The 18,832-nt window shown below is 39.6% G+C and overlaps 1 protein-coding gene across 5 annotated transcripts in view; it reads left to right on the top strand.

The window, feature by feature from the left end:
* Fam13a (family with sequence similarity 13, member A) overlaps positions 1–18,832 on the top strand; it is a 99,256-nt gene that overhangs the window by 42,745 nt on the left and 37,679 nt on the right. For 3 of the 5 annotated variants that reach the window (XM_006236586.5, XM_039107803.2, NM_001100862.1), the window contains 5 exons: positions 1,227–1,268; positions 4,146–4,322; positions 9,319–9,505; positions 17,007–17,083; positions 17,861–17,903. In XM_006236586.5, coding sequence (XP_006236648.1) covers positions 1,227–1,268; positions 4,146–4,322; positions 9,319–9,505; positions 17,007–17,083; positions 17,861–17,903 — 526 coding nt within the window. The remainder of the gene's footprint in view (positions 1–1,226; positions 1,269–4,145; positions 4,323–9,318; positions 9,506–17,006; positions 17,084–17,860; positions 17,904–18,832) is intronic. The other 2 variants (XM_063286280.1, XM_008762964.4) reach the window with 1 other exon arrangement.

Raw genomic sequence — 18,832 nt, 5'->3', positions numbered from 1 at the left:
GGCAAAGTCAAATACTAAGCCTCACCTCTACATGCAAACCTGTCCCAGTCTATGTGGTAATGAGCTCAAGTTCAGAGCTGAAACCTTCCTAGTCCTCCTCATCTGTGACTAGCCTCCAGAGCGGTTGTTACACTGCCTAACCTCTTTGCTGAAGATGGGAAAGACAGCACGCATCTCACAGGGATACTACAGTCTAAGGGAGAAAAAATACAAGCAAAAAGTACTTAGCATAGTATCTGAAAACAGTAAGTGCCCATGGCCTTTACTAATGTATGTATTTATTTGTTCTTATTTTCATTTTCTTATTCATATCAGTGATCCTTTGCACAGTGGAATGGTTTGGGGGTTTTCCCTATCTGTGGATATCAATCAGAACTTAACCTCAACTGATAAAAACTGGGGATGAAGTATAATTATTGACCCCTCTGAAGAGGAACTTCCACCCAGCAAGGTGGTGGTGGTGGTGGTGATGGTGGTGGTGGTGGTGGTGGTGGTGATGGTAAGGGGTAGAGTCCTCCAAGAGGTGGATCCTGACATGAAGGCACTGAAATGTATTATTACACAGGAGCAGAAGGCAGCAGATGATTCTGATTAGTACATGCATGTGCTGAGATGACACACATCTCTGATAGGTGCACATCAGTGGTATGGAATAAGTTTTAATTATTCTAAAAGAATCAGGCATTTTAGAAAATAGAAGAAGCTTACATACATTCAGCCAAAGGTACTAAACCACTTGTTATAATGAGATATCAGAGCTGGATAGTCTCCATCTTGAGTGTTGGGAGGAAAAATGCACTGTGGAAATGACAAATTGGAAATTACTATGTAGGAAGTCGTGCCTGTTCCTTGTTCTCTGTCCCCTCTGGTCCCTGCTGACCTCCATGAGTTCTGAGCAGATTTAGAAACATGCCTGTTTTTGCAGGCTTGGGACAACAGGTGACAGTCGGCAGCCATCCCACTAGCACTGTAAAGGAAGGAGAAGGCCACCAGCCCTGACCACAGCATCAGGCTTAGAGCTAGAAGGTGGTCTCTAAGGTCAGTGTTTGAAGAAGTAGACAAGCCACCTCTATGTGCTACACAGTGGAACCTGCCCTGGTTAGTGATCAAGGATGATGAGGGACCTAGCTCATTCTTCCCTACTGGCATCCCTTCAGAGATTGGTTCATCATCTCTGATCCTCAGCCAACCTAATTTCCTCTCTCTCTCTCTGCTTCTTTTCACAGCGCTCATGTATCCCAAGTCAGCAGTGTTTCAACAACTGGAGAGTAAGTCATTTGTTTTTATGTTTTATAGCATTGTATTCTTTTCCCACTTATTAATATAAAAAGGCAATTCTAATGTTGTATAAAATTGGAAGATGAAGATAATAAACAACCAATGATTTTTAAGCTGCTCATATCCAAGAGGTAGGTATGTCTTTGATTATACACATTTTCCCTTCCCCATTTGAATCTACCAACTGGTTTCTTTGTTAGTCTCACTGTGTGTATTAGGTTAGTCTTAGTTTACTGTGTGCTCCAGACTGACCTTTAATTCACAATCTTCCTACCTATGCCCAGTGCTAGGGTAAGAGATGTGTTGCTACTATGCATAGCACTATTAGCTCTCTGTTTATTTTAATGAAAACAATGTCTGGACAGTTAATGTTTGCAAAGTTGACTCTTCCCTAGAAGCATCTTGTCATGGAAAAAATAAGTAAAAAGCATTAACCATGACATTTCTTCCCACTTTGTGTGTTTATTGAGTACTTACAATGTGCCACACACAATGTTAAGTGTGTGATATTGAATGAGTCTTGGCTCCACCTTTGTGGACATTTTGCAATCCTTTTAATTTTGTCGTTAATTAGAGGGTGTTGAAAAGAAGGCAAAGCCCCGGTGCCACCAAGTCCTTTCTCCTCACAGCAGTGGCAGACCTTGGGTTACTTATATCCAGCACAGGCTTTCTCCCTCAGAGGCTTCCAGCTACATGTAGGCTAAGCATAGCTGTTTTTGCCCTGCCCTGGTCTAGGCTTTCTACACTGCTTTTCTTTCTGGCCACATTGTGCTTTCTTGTTTGGGCACTTGACTTTCTGTTGTTGCGATAGCCCTTGGCTGTGCCCTGCCCAGTCAGCACTTTCATGTTTTGATTCATTCCTTCTAGGAATCACTTCCTGACTCACTATCAGACCACACACTGCCACACTGTCCCCTCTGTCCTGCCTTGAGGAACTCTACTAACATGGGATCTCTTCTGCCAGGTCTATGGTTATCTCCCTGGTGCCATGAATCATGCATTAGGCTCTATCTGTATATTCTTCACTCCGATAGATAAAAATCTGACCAAAGGCCTTTCTGTCTCCCCTACTGTTTTCTTCTTCTTCTGGTACATGGGAAGCCTTTTCACAGCATCTTCCCTGGGCAACATGGAGGAAAGAACATGAAGGAGAAGCACTGACAGAACAGAACTGGATCTCAGATGATAGAATTGGGTTCTTTCATTAGTTGAGGAAGCAAACAAGGGCAGAACTAACATTCCTTGGCTTCATCGACTCTAAAGATTCCAGAACTGAACCAAGATGGGCTTGGTCTTGCCTTGTGGTGTCTGATAATCTTTCCCCATGTGGTTGGTTACACTGTAGGTGCTCAGTATTTGATGCTAATATATTTACATTCTCCTATGCCAATTAGACACTAGGGACAAAGAAAACAGAAGTTGCAGTGACCACCTCAATTAGGCTATGCTTGCCCCTTGTCTTCAAATTATTTTAATAGAATATTTCAATAAAATTAATAAAAATTAGCAAAACTATCTGAGAAACTTTAAGTAGAAGTTTTAAAGGGCAATTTGATGAAACTAGGGCTGGTAGTTTCATAAGATTGTAAGTTTGAGACTTGCCTGGGCTATGTAGCAAGACACTGTCTCAAAGCAAAACAAACAAAACCATTTTATTTAAAGAAAGTTGCCTTTGCCTAGATATTTTAAAAACATGTGAATGTTTTTCAAGGGAAGAGAAGCCTGCTTTGATGAGTACAAATTAATAATTGTCCATGCCAGCTTATTTAGAATTGACTTGAATGGCAGTTGATTACTTAGATCCACTGAAAGGCTCTGCCGCTGTAAACTGGCACATTTGTGAGAGTTGGACAAAGCAGTGTCAATTGGCAAAGCGATATTTGTCATCTTGGTTAAAAAACATACCACCGAGTTAATGAAGCAATCAAGGTTACCAGTGATTGCCTTTAAATATACCCATATTTCAGAAGTATCTCTATTTACCACTATTTAGTACTTCATGAGCAAAACCAGAATGAATATACATTCATCTAAAAATACTTGTATATTGCATTTAAAAATGAGTTAAATTACACATTTGTTTTGCTTTGTAAATTTATTAAAATTACTTGAAGACAAGGGGAAAATATCACCTAAGTAAGGTGGCCACTGAGACCTATGTTTTCTGTGTCCCAGCACAAGAATGTAACTATGTTAGCATCAAATACAGAGCAACCTACAGTGTTAACTACTACACAAGGAAAAGATTATCAGGCACCACAAGGCAAGGACATGCTCATGTTGGCAGTGCATTGGCCCTTTGTGCTTACTGTGTGAGCCCAGTTTTAATTTTATAAATCATGATTTAATTAGAAATATCAAATATTATGCTATGCTATTATGAATTGCAATTATTCTTGTGAGCTGCTTTCCACCCCCTCCAAGGAAAAATGGTATTAATCCCTATATAACTTTTTTCTTAATGAGATTCTAAATATATTTGTGCTTTGTAAATCAGACTGTCATGTTCTTCAGGACGGGTATGAAATCTGGAGACATCATTGTTTGTAAAGATATTTAATTGTTACTTTATAATGAAAACTTTTCTCATTCTACCTTATGTCAAGTGGCCCTTACTTCCTGACTGCCTCACCATTGTTGCTAGATTTGCTTTGAACCTTTTAGTCATTACAGACTCACAAAATGAGACAAGTAAACTGGTATAATTTAACTCAATTTGTTTTTAATGTAAAATACAAGCATTTTGGATGAACGTCCCATTCTGTCCATCCATGGGAAGAGAGATACTTTTGAAATAGGGGAATATTTTGAAGGCAATAATTGGTAACTTTGATTATTTCATTAACTTGATGTTTGTTTTTAACCAGACTCTTAGAAAGAACCATCAGGTCAGCAGTAGAAGAGCACCTTTTTGATGTCAACAGTTCTGCAGATCAAAGTTCAGAGGACTCAGAACCTGGACCATCATCAGCATCTTCTACGCCCACAAGGCAGCGGGGGCATCAATTTAAGAAGCAGGATGATGTTTGGTATGGTCAAGACAAGTAAGCTACCATAGACTCTTACTGCTTGAGATTTTCTGTTTTCAGTTCAGTCACAACATTACAGGAATACCTGCTCCTCTCATTTCAGCATCTAGACTAAAACTTACAAGTTTTCATTATGATCATTCTTAACTTAGAGAGCATTCAGACACTTCTATGTGACTTACTGTCTTAGCTAGGGCTTCCATTGCTGTAAAAAGACACCATGATCAAGGCAACTCTTATAAAGGACAACATTTAATTGGGGCCGGTTTACAGGTTCAGAGGTTCATTCCATGATCATAGTGGGAAGCATGGCAGCGTCCAGATGGGGATGATGCTGGAGGAGCTGAGAGTTCTGCATCTTGTTCTGAAGGCAACCAGGAGAAGACTGGTACCTGCAGGCAGCTAGGAAGAAGCTCTCTTCCACAGTTGGTAGAGCCTGACCATAGGACATCCAAAGTCCACCCCTACAATGACACACTTCCTCCAACAAAGTCACATGTCTTAATAGTACCACTCCCTATGGGCCAAGCATATTCAAACCACCACACTTAGTATCTCCATTTCATCTAGATCTAGATCTCTGGTATTTTTGGAGAAGTCAAGTCAACATTTATATATTTCGCAACTTCCTGTTAAATAACTTGTTTAGGGAAATCTCGTCCAGAAACATTTTCTTCTGTATATGTCAACATTCAGTTAATTTACTCAATCAACATTACATTAGTTTATTAGTCAGCACAGCCCCATTAGAGCATCCTTGCAATAGCTCTAACACCTAGTGATGTTCTAGTATATTTTTAAAAAGTTGCACTTTTTAATTAAAATAAAAAAGTTCCATGTAATAATGTTAGCCCACTATAAAAGTTTTAAAATTGCAGCACAGATTTCAAGAATGATATTACAATGAGTTTATTCTCCATTAGTGGCTTCAGCAAACCATCATTCTTACCAATAGTCATGATTCAGATCCCCAGGAAAAACTACTATATATTATTAATTGACTATATTCATGTATCCCTACAGTGTTCCAAGTTTACTTCCATTCACTATGTGGTTAATATTTTGACATGCTTATTAAGTGTCCAAGACTAAACTTGACCCTAGCTCTACACATTCTTTACCCCTGGACTCATAATCTATGGCAAAGTCTCTATGAAAAAAATCTCTTTTTGCTGAAAGCAAATCAGAAGATAAGTTGTGTAAATAAAACCCCTGCTATATACCATTGCAGTGTTCAGTAGCTGTGTTAGCGAATGAACTCACACAAAGAGCAACAGCAGTGATCTAACCCACTGACTTAATAAGGAAGTGTCTATTAGTGTAAAGAACTATGTTAGAACTGGTAGAAAAGAGTGGTTGTAATACCTCCTTAGAAACTAGAAAAAAATGTAGCACCAAAAATGCTCACATTTAAAATCAGCCACTGACCGGTTTATACAAAGCATTTAGCACTATAATTCATTTGTATTCTGATTTATTAGGCTACTAGTATAATTTATTCATTAACATAATTATTGTCCTCTGCTTTGGCAGTTTAAAAAAATGTCTTCAATGTGTCATGACAGCCTGCTTTCTACCCTTTCTCTTTGGACAGCAGATGAGTTTGTGGGGTGGGAGAGGGTAACATATCAAGAAGATAATAGTGGAAACAGGCAGGGGCAAGTAGTTGGCAGGGGTGAGGGCAGACAGCAGGCAGAGGTAGGGGCAAGCAGCAGGTAGGGGCAGTAAAATCAACAGTAAGTAGGGGCTAGACAAGACCGAAGAATGTGAACCACAGGCTAATCTCTCCCTGTTCTCAGAGAAAGCTTGCAGAGGTTAGTTTCCTACGTTCATGGATATTTCTTGCATGTGTTATCCTGATTGTATTCAACCAGCAACATTCAGGAGAACTAAGGGAAATGAAGACTGATGGATCCTAGTCAGCTGTAGACCACCCATGGAACTCTAACCTTAACTATTCATCTCTGTTATCCCCATCGCTGTTCACTCTGGTCCCTATCCCGAATCATGGGGTGCAAATCTCCATGTTGTCCATGTTGCCTACTATTCAGAAGTTATCACAACACCTTCCTGGCCCCTTCCTTATGCTTCTTGTTTGCATTACTCTGGGAGTTGAGAGACATTTGCCTATCTTATCTGACACTCTGGGCCAGTCTTGCTAGACAGGCTGAACACACTGTGTATCTTCTCTGGGTTTTTTGAGCAACAAGGTTATTTATTTCTCATGGCCCCAGAGCCACAGTTTTTACCTGGCACAACTTTGACACAGCCTGTAGTCTTTGCTGGCAACCATCTATTCCCTGCCTGGATCTCCTGATGCTTTCATTCACCTGCACTGTCCCTTTTCCCAAAATGTTCTTTTCCTGATCCTAACCCTTTTGCTCTGCATGTTTTCAAGCTGCGGATTCTTCCAGCACCTCTACTACAATCTCAGAATTTTCTTCTGCCTTCCTCCTCTTTGCAATGACTTCAGAATGCTTGGACCTCTCTGATATCCCCGGTAGAGCCATTAGTATTTTATAAATCACCAGGACACCAAGGCTCATCATTATAACCTATGGGACATGTATTATTCCTAGAGTTTAGTTATAACTGATTAAATCAATTTAGCTAAGATTTTTATCAGGTTTTACTTTTTTAAAAAAGGAACACTTAATCTAGACTTAGTACTAATTTACCCCAAATGTTAGCCTCTTGGAATAGTTACAGAGTGTTTTAAGGATATGCATTTGTTTTATTATGTTGCTTTACAAATCACTACTCATAGCTGTGACAATTGAGCACTGTCCCCAGCCAGTGATGATCTAATTGAGGGTGTTTTATCAAGGCAGCTGTGAGTTTTTATATAAGTAATACTAAGCATAAGTAAAGACTATGAATTACTCATTTTCCTGCAAATGATTGCTGTTTTTCAAGTTTACAAGAAAAAAAAATCAAACTCAAATAATTGGTTTCTATAATAAAAGCATAAATGTTTAAGGAGTATATTTAGTATATGTTTCAGTCTGATTTGTGTGCCTAAAGAATCTGATGGCTACTAGGTAAATAGTATATGCATGTTTATATCTATTTCATTATTTTTTTAATTATCAACATATCATTTTTTAAGTGAAAATAGTTTAAATCCTTTCTAAACACAATGGCCTGGAAATTTAATCCAAATCTTTGTTATATAAATATTATTTTAAAAGCCTGCTGTAAGGTAGAAAGGAAAACATGTTCAGTTGCAAGACTAATAAATACGAGCATTATTAGACTATAATGTATAAATAAGAAGGAAGAAAGAAATACAGCCAACAACCTAGGGAAAGATCCCAGGACCAAAAGAAAAGGCCCAGAAAAAAAAAAAAGGAAGAAAAGGCCCAGAGCTCTAAGTCCAAGTAAAATTTAAATCATGTCAAATACGACTGCACTGTGCTGTGTGTCTGGGAAAGGAGTGGGTTCCTGTGTTCCACGCCCTCACTGTGCCCAGGGCTGAGATACTGCGCAGGTGGTAATGGAAGAGAGGATCCGCCCCTGGACAGCTGTGCACATGAGCACAGCTGCGCGCCCATCTTGCTGCCTACCAACTCCAGCAGCTCATTCTGTTTATTTGTTCATCGTTCCAAATGACTGAATAAATTAGCGTTTGCATTTGATTCTGAAAATATTCTTCAGCTCCTGTATTCGTCTGCTTGGCTCCCACAACAAAGTACACAGAAGACTGTCTAAAACAACAGTGTTTATTCATTCACAGATCTAGGAGTTGACAGGTCCCTGGTCAAGATGCAGACAGGGCAGGTTTCAACCAAGATCACTGTCCTGGTCCTGCACATGACTATCTTTTCACTGTCCTAACATGACCTTCCTTCAGGGAAAGCCTTCCTGATGTCCATTTCATGGACAGAGCTCACACTGGACATCCTGCTGTAATGAAGTCCATTTGACTGAATTACTTCTAAGAAGCCTTTCTCTCACTTTGGGCCTATTAGGCATCAGAACATTGACACAGGAATAGTGATGTGACACAGATGAGTCTTATCAAGCAGGACTGGAACTCTACTAAAAATTATGATTGACACATAGTAGCTTTGGGAAATATGCAGGGTAAGAAGCAGAATTTGAGGGATAAGTTATATTTTGGATTTACAAGCAAACTCCTGCAGCCATTCATAGAAGGCCCTGGGCATAAGTGTAACACCTGTATTCTAGACACTGTCACTTTCTCTCTTCACTCAACTTGTCCTTAAGGTGTTTCTGGTAAATGTATATAAATCTTCACAATTTTAACACACACACACACACACACACACACACAGAGAGAGAGAGAGAGAGAGAAAGAGAGACAGAGACAGAGAGAGAGAGACAATGAGAGTAGATAGATATATAGATATAGATATAGATATAGATATGGATATGGATATAGATATGGATATAGATATAGATATAGATATAGATATAGATATAGATATAGATATAGATATAGATATAGATATAGATATAGATATAGATATAGATATAGATAGATAATGGAAAATATATATTCTAAAAATGGCCAAATACTAAAACTTTGGAAAAAGATGGTTTTTAATTCATAATTTTCTTTTTATTATGGTCTAAAGATATAAATGTATTGCAGAACAAGTATTTAATGCTGGATGTGGTTGAGCTGACAGTAAAATATGGTGTCTATTCTTAATTGTTCCACTCTTTATTTTCAGATGCAGCTTTAGGGTTAGGGAGTTACACAAACTCAGCTATGGTGTGAAACTCTCAATCATTTCTTACTTACCAAGCCTAGTGCTGTGTTGGCAGTTTAATTTGATCCCTGATATAGATTGAACTAAAACTTTGCTAAGTTAGTTCTGTGAAAACTTCGTAGAATTTAAAATACCAATGTTTTGAACGTACAGATTAATTAAAGCCCGTGACTATGACGTTTCTGCATATAAGACATAATAAAGTGACTATATTTAAAAGTTTCCCCTTTACATTTTAAAATAAGATTAAGCAGTTTACATTTTCATTCAAGGGAGCTCATCAATAAGGAGAATATTCCCTGTGGCCTCAGCAGCTGTGATGAGTGTATTTTGAACAGCCAGGAAGCAGAAAGATTCCAGGATGATATTTGTGAGTACGTTGGGGAAAGAAGCAAAGCCAAGCGTCAGAAATCCAGCTCCAGGCTTGCAGAGCTTTGTGAGAACCATGATGGACACCTGGTAAGTGAGGGTTTTAGTAAGTTCTTTACTGTAGTCTGTCAAGAAATACCTCTTCTCCTTAATATATAGAAAAAAATGGAGTGTCGCAAAACTATAGGAGTTCTGAGAAAGACTACTAGCCCAGAATGTGCATGAGTTTGTATTTCTTTTTAATAAATTTAGTGATTAAGGTAGAGAACTGTGATATTCTGCCCAAAGAGCAAGAGACAACACTTTGGTGTTGTTTAAACTAGTTTTTAATCTAATTTTTAAGCATTTTTACATTTTTGGAAATAAAAATTTCTGTTACACACAGTCCCTTTCTTTTATCTGTCTTATTTATACCTGCCCATAGGAAGCTTAAACTGAATGAAGACAAAGCAAGTTGAGGGAAGGTGGCTGAAGCAGCCTCTGTGCTATGCTAGGGAACCGTTTCACGTGTGGTGGCATCAAGCTTAAACTCATACAGTACTTTGCTTCAAATTAATCAAAAGCAAAAGGATATTAATGGTCAACACAGTTACGTCATACGAGAACTTTGAGACCTTAACTTGAAATCTAAGTTTTTGCATTTCTTTCAACCAGTGACAATATCTGTTTAGTTATTTAATATTCATCTTCTACTTTTACTTATGCTACAGTTTCTCTGAAAACTAAAATGCAAAATCTGCTTTCTAACTCTTTTTGCTATTGTTACTTTTAGTAAAACAAAATTAAAAATAACAACCCTAAAAAAAAATAAAAAAAAAATAATAACAACCCTGTGGAGAAGTGGAAAACAGAACTGGAGTCTGTGGTAGAAAGGGAAAGGGACCTGCCTGGAGTACTGACTCTGTAGCCTCCTTTGTCGCTCAGATGCTTTACACCTTCATGCTGGGGAGTCTATACATTTATTCAAACTATAGGTTGGCTCTTTTTCCATTGTTAATTTCTATATGTGCTTAGAAAAATCTACATTTTCCCCCTAAATAAAAGATGCAAACTACAGACTAGAAAGTTAGGTCTGATAGTGTTTTCAAGACAGTCAGGTCACAGTGACTGGTTTTTATAGTCAGTGTTTTCTTTCTTTGTAAATCTGTGTGTGTGTGTGTGTGTGTGTGTGTGTGTGTGTGTGTGTGTGTGTGTGTGTGTGTGTGTGAGGGGGGGGTGGAAGGACATACAAAGAGATAAAAACAGAGACAAAGAGACAGAGACGGTCAAGGCATTTAACCCAGGCATGTGTGTCACTACTGACCTACATCTTTAGCCCCTGAAGAGTAATAATTAAAGTAGCCCCATGAACACTGTATTTGACCCATGATTTGCCTATCTGCCAGAGACCCATGGTGATGAAAAGTCTGAAGTGTGGCTTCATAGCTTGGAAAGCATACAGTTCTTAGTGAGGTCGTTTTTTAAAAACACAATTTAGTCCCTCAACTTCCCACAGGGAATACCGCTGTGAAGTTTGTAGATGGTAACTATGAAGAGAAGTGGAAAGGAACATTCATTTCTTAAAATACATGTCTGAACTTCCTTTGAAAACATTTCAGTGGGAGACTCCTTGTTCTAATTCATTTTTGGTATGTGAAAGACTTGGCCGCTCCCCAGTCACTAGCTTCTGCATTCTGCGTATCACATTAACACAAAGAAGCTCAGTGGGCTTTATTGCAATGGATAATTTAATTTATTCTGCCAGCAAACTTGGCAGGTAAACTTGCTCCTCTGCAAAGTGATGGTATTCTCGAAGACCTTCGGCTGTTTTGTGTGTTCTATGAATTTTAAGCTTTCACTATTATGTATATTTTTAATTGCGTGTAGGTGTGTGTTTCTGAGTGTAGGTAAGTGCACATGAGTTCAGGTGCCTTCAGAAGCCTGAGGCATTGGCTTCTCCTAGAGATGGAGCTTCTGATGGTTGTGAGCTGCCTGGTGTAGCTGCTAGGATTTGAACCTGGCATTTGCTCTGGAGGAGCAGCAAATGCTCTTTACCACTGAGAAATCTACTTTCCTGAGAGCCAAAATCCTGATCTTAGGAATTTTGGAGGCCAGGGTGTACAGTTACAGTGCCAGCTGGACAAGGATCTCCCATCCGAAGATTTTGAGATTTAACTTCAGACATGTTCCTTTCCACCGCTCTTCACATCTCAAAGCACTGTTCCCAGTGAGAAAGCAGATGGTTTAAACCTATGGAAATTTTTATAGGTATATAAACTCAAAGTATATTCTTCCTGAACTAGAAAGCCAAGCTGTAGACTTTGAAACACCATAAACCTCTTTGGCAGTGGTGAGAAAGACCTCCCTGAGGATGTGACTTTGCTTATACAATCCAGAGACAATAAAACAGGGCACCTAAGTGAAATTGCAGGTACAAAGACCCCCACTCCCAGCCAATCAGTCATCTGGGAAGCTTTGAGGAATTATGGAGAGCCTATAGTAAAAGGATCTCAGATTGAGAGGCCATGGAATGGAGAAGCAGATTAACTTTATTTCCCCCAAAATGTTCTTTCTAGGACATAGTGTAATAGTGGCAGAGGAGAGCCATTCTGAGGTTGACTCATGCATCTTCCTTCTAACCTCAGGATTAAAAAAAAAAGCCAACAAGCAAACAAGAAAAACATAAAACCTTGTATACTAATTCTACCATAAACCTATCATGGAGAATTAGAAACAAGTTACCATTTAAAAATATAAGATCAAAGAGATAAGTAATACCTGGATGTGTGTTCAGTAAGATACAATGTAAGTATTAGCAATTATGGTTAAGAAAACTAATACAATGCGAAGCCTTGGTAATTATATTAGAAGTACTTCATAATATTGATCCTTCCAGTAGGTAGGAGCATGTTATTAACTTCATTTTAAGTACAAAGCCATGAAACATAGGTGACTGACTACCTAGGACACAAGTAAGCTATGGTGTGTGTGTGTGTGTGTGTGTGTGTGTGTGTGTGTGTGTGTGTGTGTGTGCATAAAATCCATTCCTAGGAAAATCACTGAAAGAAAAAATTTGTTTGCCCAAAATGTTTACCTGGAAGTGAGTATACTGTAGTGGTATTACTGAAAATAATTGTTACTCTTTTATTTTATCAATACATCCTATTAGAATATATAATTCTATAGTAAACACTATGTTGAAACTATAAAGCATAAGGCAAGACCTAGTAGATCCCATCTCTGTGAACAGTTTCCACTTAATGTCTGAAATCTCAGCTGAGGTTCCCAAGAGGAGAAGGTGTCGTACAGTTACTTATATCTTGATATCAGTTTTAGCTTCATCCTTATGGAGTAAGGCTAGTGAGGAGGGTACTGAAGCTCAGTACTAAAGCACTTGGCTCTCATGTGGAAGGTGGAAAGTTCAATTCCCAGCACTGCTAAAGCAAATAGCTATAAGGTAGGTAGGTGTGTCACAAAGCTTTAGGTACTACTTATATAAAAGGAAGATGTTAATATCTCTCTTGGTTTTTTGAGAGCTAAATGCAGATAATGTGCTAAAAGTAAAGGTAAAAGTGAGCACAGTAAAGGGTTTCACTTCCAAGTGTTCCCTGTGTTCTGATGCAGTGATGGAACACTTCAGCCATCTACACTTTTTAGCCACGGTCCTTCACCTACCCAGCCCTGTAGTCAAAAACTTCACACACACCTTTCTGCAGAACATCAGTTTTCGATGTTATGAACTGGCCCTTTATGACCCCTCTGCTATGACCTACTATATGCCTTGTGTTTCATACACACACACACACACACACACACACACACACACACACACACACACTTTCTACTATACTAAATGAGTCTAAATTGCAGTCTATTCTCATAATGATTATAAAGGTTAATGTCAGATACTGTGGGAAAGGTGGGTGAACTCCACTACTTTTGATGAATATTTTCAAGTTAGATACAATTATAACCTCCAGTGAATGAACAAATGACTTGATACAGTGAGCTTTGGACTGGAAATGATTTTAAATCCCCCTCTGCCCAGTGTTGGCATTGAAAACTAGATACAAAACCTATTTGGCCATAGACTGAAGCACTTATACATGGGAGGAAAATGACTTTGTCTTCAAAAAGCTGTTCATGTTGACAGAACTTTTTAGAGGACAAGGGCAGAAGGCCTCCTTTGAACAAACATGTCACCCTGAAGGTCAGGCCAGTGCTGCCAGTCAAAACAAGTCTATGATTCTAACCTTGAGTTAAAGAAAGGAGACTGTGATATGGCCTCACTAGCAAAGGATCAGTGACAGGTTGAAATCCTTCTTTTGTCACTCTTATAAATTTTATGTTTTATTGCTTAAAATATATCAGCAATACAGATCAATAGATATACATGGACTGGCAACCTAAGTGATCCCTAAATCTCAAAATATGCAGGGAGAAATAGAGTTATTCTCTGAATTCACACTTATGCATGCATATGTGCACCCTTGCACACATGTGTGCATGTGTGCACGCTTGCACACACACACAGCAAGAGAGAGAGAGAGAGAGACAGAGAGAGAGACAGAGAGAGAGAGAGAGAGAGAACTACTGATACCACAATGAGGCCCCACGAAGAGCTCACTAGCTCTTCCCATCCCCATCCTTTTCTTCCAGTCATGAAGTAGCCATATGCCTAGTAACAGCTCATATCCTGTCTCTCTACTGCTGAGATGTGAGAAATGATTGCAGGCCTGGTTGGTGAGATGTCCCATTTGCTCCCTCCTCCTGTGAGTTGGAATGAAGAAGAAAACTCCCAGGGCTTGCCTAGAGTTTTGTGCTGAAGATGGCAGCTGTTCTGTGCTCCTCCGTATCTCCACCTCTCCCTCTCCCTCTCCCTCTCCCTCTCCCTCTCCCTCTCCCTCTCCCTCTCCCTCTCCCTCTCCCTCTCCCTCTCCCTCTCCCTCTCCCTCTCCTTCCCCCTCCCCCTCTCCCTCCCCTTCTCCCTCTCCCTCTCCCTCTCCCTCTCCCTCTTTCTCCCTCTCCCTCTCCCTCTTCCTCCCCCTCCCCCTCCCCCTCTCCCTCTCCCTCTCCCACTTCCCCCTCCCTCTCCTGCTTCCTCTCCCTCTATACCTTTCTGTCTCTCTCTCTCCCTCTCTGTCTCTATCTCCCTCTCTTCCTCTTTGTCTCTCTCTCCTTCTGCCTCTCTCTATCTCTATTTCTCTCTGTCTCTGTCTCTCTGTCTCTGTTTCTCTTTGTCTCTCTGTCTGTGTGTCTCTCCCTCCATCTCTCCCCCTTCTCTCTGTCTCTCACTGTCTGTGTCTGTCTTTCTGTCTCTCCTTCCCTCTTTCTCTGTCTCTCTCTCCCTCTGTGTCTGTTTCTCTGTCTCTATTTCTCTCTGTCTCTCTGTCTGTGTATTTCTCCCTCTTTACTTCCCCTTTCTCTCTCTGTCTCTCACTGTCTGTCTGTCTCTGTCTCTCTCTCTGTCTCTCTCTCTGTCTCTCTCTGTCTCTCTCTCTGTGTCTGTCTCTCTGTCTCTGTTTCTCTTTGTCTCTCTGTCTGTGTGTCTCTCCCTCCATCTCTCCCCCTTCTCTCTGTCTCTCACTGTCTGTGTCTGTCTTTCTGTCTCTCCTTCCCTCTTTCTCTGTCTCTCTCTCCCTCTGTGTCTGTTTCTCTGTCTCTATTTCTCTCTGTCTCTCTGTCTGTGTATTTCTCCCTCTTTACTTCCCCTTTCTCTCTCTGTCTCTCACTGTCTGTCTGTCTCTGTCTCTCTCTCTGTCTCTCTCTGTCTCTCTCTGTCTCTCTCTGTCTCTCTCTGTCTCTCTCTCTCTTTCTCTCTCTCTCTCTCTCTCTCTCTCTCTCTCTCTCTCTCTCTCTCTCTCTCTCTCTCTCTCTCTCCAGTTCCTTGTGTCATTGAGTTTGGGCTCCATGTTATAACCTAAAAAGGCAGCAGCTCCCATACAATGTAGCACATTGATAACTCACAATGACCTATCCTGGGCACCAGTATCACAGCAGCAAATGTGACCACTGGTCTTGCCCTCATCACTTTCATGGTCTGCCTGGCCCAAACACACTGTCACTGTGTTTATAATACCTTTTATTCTGTCATAGGCTCTGAACGGGAAAGTTAAACATTAATTGCCAAAACACATAATTCTGAATTCTGAAAATGCATTTTTCTGTGTTCAAAGGTACACAAACAAAAGGGATCTTAGATTTGTATATAAAGGTGGCAAGTCTTGTGAAAAAGTCTGAACTTATTAGCTGTTTTTCAGATGAAAGGTAAACTGTATCTCAAACACAAGGGTACATACAAATACAAGAAGAACCTGCCCAGATTTCTTGTGATGTGGCCTTGATTCTTTATCTTTAAAAGAAATGGTATTGGGTTATACTGGGGTGTCTTTGTCATCTCCCTCCTTCCTTTTGCCCTTGACCCCTGTAGCGCCCTATGCACTTTGATGTCACATAACACCTTTGCCCACCCCTACTTTCTTCACACTCCTTGTTCTCCTCTTGTGGTCTCCTGTCTCGTTTCAAAATCTGTACCTACTCCCCTAACTCCTTACTTTTTATACACAAATATTAAAAATTAAGGGTCCACATATGAAAGAGAAGATGCATTTGTGGCTTTCCGAGAGTGGATTACTTCATTTAGTATAATCTTTCCAGTTTTATCCATTTTCCTGCAAATTTCATGATTTTGTTTTTTATTAACATCTGGCTAAAATTCCACTGTGTATATACCATATTCACTCTCACTATCCATTCTTCGGTTGATGGACATCTATGCTGGCTTCATTCTTTTGTAGCACTGAAGAGTGCATCAGTAAACACGAATGCGCAGGTGTCTCTGTGGTAGGAAACAGAGTACTCTGGGTATATGACCAGTATTAATATATCTTAGTTATATAGTAGTTCTACTTTTAATTCTTTGAGAAACTTCCACACCGATTTCCACTGTGGTTGCACTAGTTTACACAGTCCCCAGTAGCAGATCAGCAATGCACAGGATACTTCCTTTTCTTCCCTGATGCAGGAAATTCAATCCAGGGTCTTGTTCAAGCTAGGCAGGTATTCTATTGCTGGACTACGTGGCAGCAATCAAACCGTTCTTCTCATCATTGCCTATCATTCACTCAAGATCATATTAGCATCATATCCCACAATGGTAACAAGTTAGGCTGTGTGTGAGGGCACACTGCTGTAACCTAGCACCGTCCAGATGGAGGCATAAGAATCACCTCAAGGTCATCCTCCATCACATGAGACTCTGTCTCAAAAACAGCAAAGACCAAAAAGGAAAAATGTAGAATAAGCAGAAACTGATAGATTAAATTGAAGATCACCCCTTCCTTGTGTTTCCCAACCATCCTGGTTTTCTCACAATCTGAGTTTTGCACATTAACCATAAATGCCTTCTTAGTTAATAAGGGTGCTACAGTGGTCTGGTTCTTTGTTAAAGGAATGATGGGGCGGACTCTACCTTTTTGCCAATAGTCACCATTTTAACGAACAGAAGTGTTTCTATCTCTACATCCCGGAATTGTCCTTTTTAAAGACTGGAGAATATGCATTGAGCTTTGCCTTCCTTGCCTCACAGCAACCATCATTTGTTGTGTTGCAGAGCACAGAAAGCCTCAGTTCCATGCAGACTCAAGAAACAGCTGAACCCGAAGCTGTTGAGCTGAGATCTTCTGAGAGGTAACTTGAGAATTTTCTTCTCACTCTACGTTTCAAGAGCATGAAAGATAAATGCAATGTGAGTTATAAGAACTAAAAAGATAATATAGGAGAAAGACAGGATTGCATGTGGCCAGAAGTATTTATTGTAAGGAGGGTATTCGGGGTACAGACTCTCTTACTGTGGCAAATAAATACATCCACGTGTGGTTTTCTTATGGTTTTTACATACATTCATTTTAAGAAATAATATTTTTATTACTTGAAAATTATATAAAATCAATTTGGATCATATTCAACCTCTCTCCCCCAACTTCTCCAGATCCACTCCACTTCCTACCCATCCAACTTCATGTTCACTCTTTTTAAATGACAAGCCCAAGTGTGTTGTCTACATACTCTTGGGTGTGGGAACTACCATGGAGTGTGGATCACATCCTTAAATAAAATTGACTCTTCTCCTACCAGCTATTAAATTCAATAGCTTCTCCACTAGTATTGGGACTCCTGCCCCAAACCGCTCAAAGCTGGGATTTTATCTGGCTTGAGCATGTGCAGCTCGTGTGCATGCAGTCACAGCTGCTGTCAGTCCACATGTGTTGCTATACCTAATATATCAGTGAGTCTCCTGGGTTCTTTATTACATTTTTAACTTTGTGTTCTATTTTTTTTTAATTTTATAAGAATTTGGCTCAGAGATTCTCTGATCACTTTTAAAATAAATAAAATTACACTATGAATAGATAAAAGATTATAAAACAGATGGATAATTCATGTATTTGTTTTTCTTGTTGACAGCAAAGAAGCAGAAAGAAGCTGGAGAGACACTCAGCACTGTGAGGTGAGTAGCTAACAACAGCGAGCCTGGCGGTCAGGCTTTGCCCTGGCTCCTGAGTGTGCTTGGGAAGTGGTACCAACTGTTGATAAGCCCAGTGAGGCAACAGACAGGGCTGTGATTAGAAAGGAGGGTAGATTATTTGATCCCTTGTAAAGATAAATTGTCATAGCATAGTGATACTGTTCTGGGTTTTCCATTAAGTCACTAGTACGCTCTCTCTATGACTATGCATCTTTTAAGTGTATGAAACGTAAGTAGTGAGTTTTAACTCCTCTGTTACAAGGATTGCCTCATTCCTTTTCAGATTAACATAAACTCAAATTAAGCTACTCAATTGAGTTCCTTTTGTTTCAGATTAAGTGGGAAAACTCACCTCCCAATGGCTGTATCTCTAAATTTCATTCATCTTCCTGCCTCTGTATATGTCATTTTGGTGGCACCAGTTGACTCAAGTACTCGTTTTCTCCACTGTTTTTGGTTCAGCTTAGTATCTGAATTTAAATTTATATATGTATATCACATCACCTACTTCTAAATGCTTCCAGCTCCAGTGTCAATTTTAGTATGTTTCTGGGAAGAATTAATGCTTTTCTCTAAATACTGTTAAACATAGATATATTAATAGTATTGACAGAAGTGTCTTTGTAGATGACTAGTTATTTATGCTTGCTGAGTACTGACCCAATTTATTAATGAAGTTATTTGATAATGTCTATTAAATTATCTTGCATATGTTCTCAGAACATTTGATGACAGCCAGAATCACTGCCCCCAGAGAACTTTGAGTCTAGCAGATTAGGAATCTAAATACTACTAGGTAGAAGTGGGTGGCATGGCTGAGTGGTATAGGGTGTATATAGCACGTAGAAAACCTTAGATATTATCTCTCTCAGTGAAAACACAAGGAATCAGAGAATTTGGAAACTTTCTCC

This window comes from Rattus norvegicus, chromosome 4, assembly GCF_036323735.1.
Source record: "Rattus norvegicus strain BN/NHsdMcwi chromosome 4, GRCr8, whole genome shotgun sequence".
In the NCBI taxonomy this organism is placed as follows: Eukaryota; Metazoa; Chordata; class Mammalia; order Rodentia; family Muridae; genus Rattus; species Rattus norvegicus.
The sequence above is the reverse complement of the archived record's forward strand: the minus strand, read 5'-3'. Positions and strand labels throughout refer to the sequence as shown.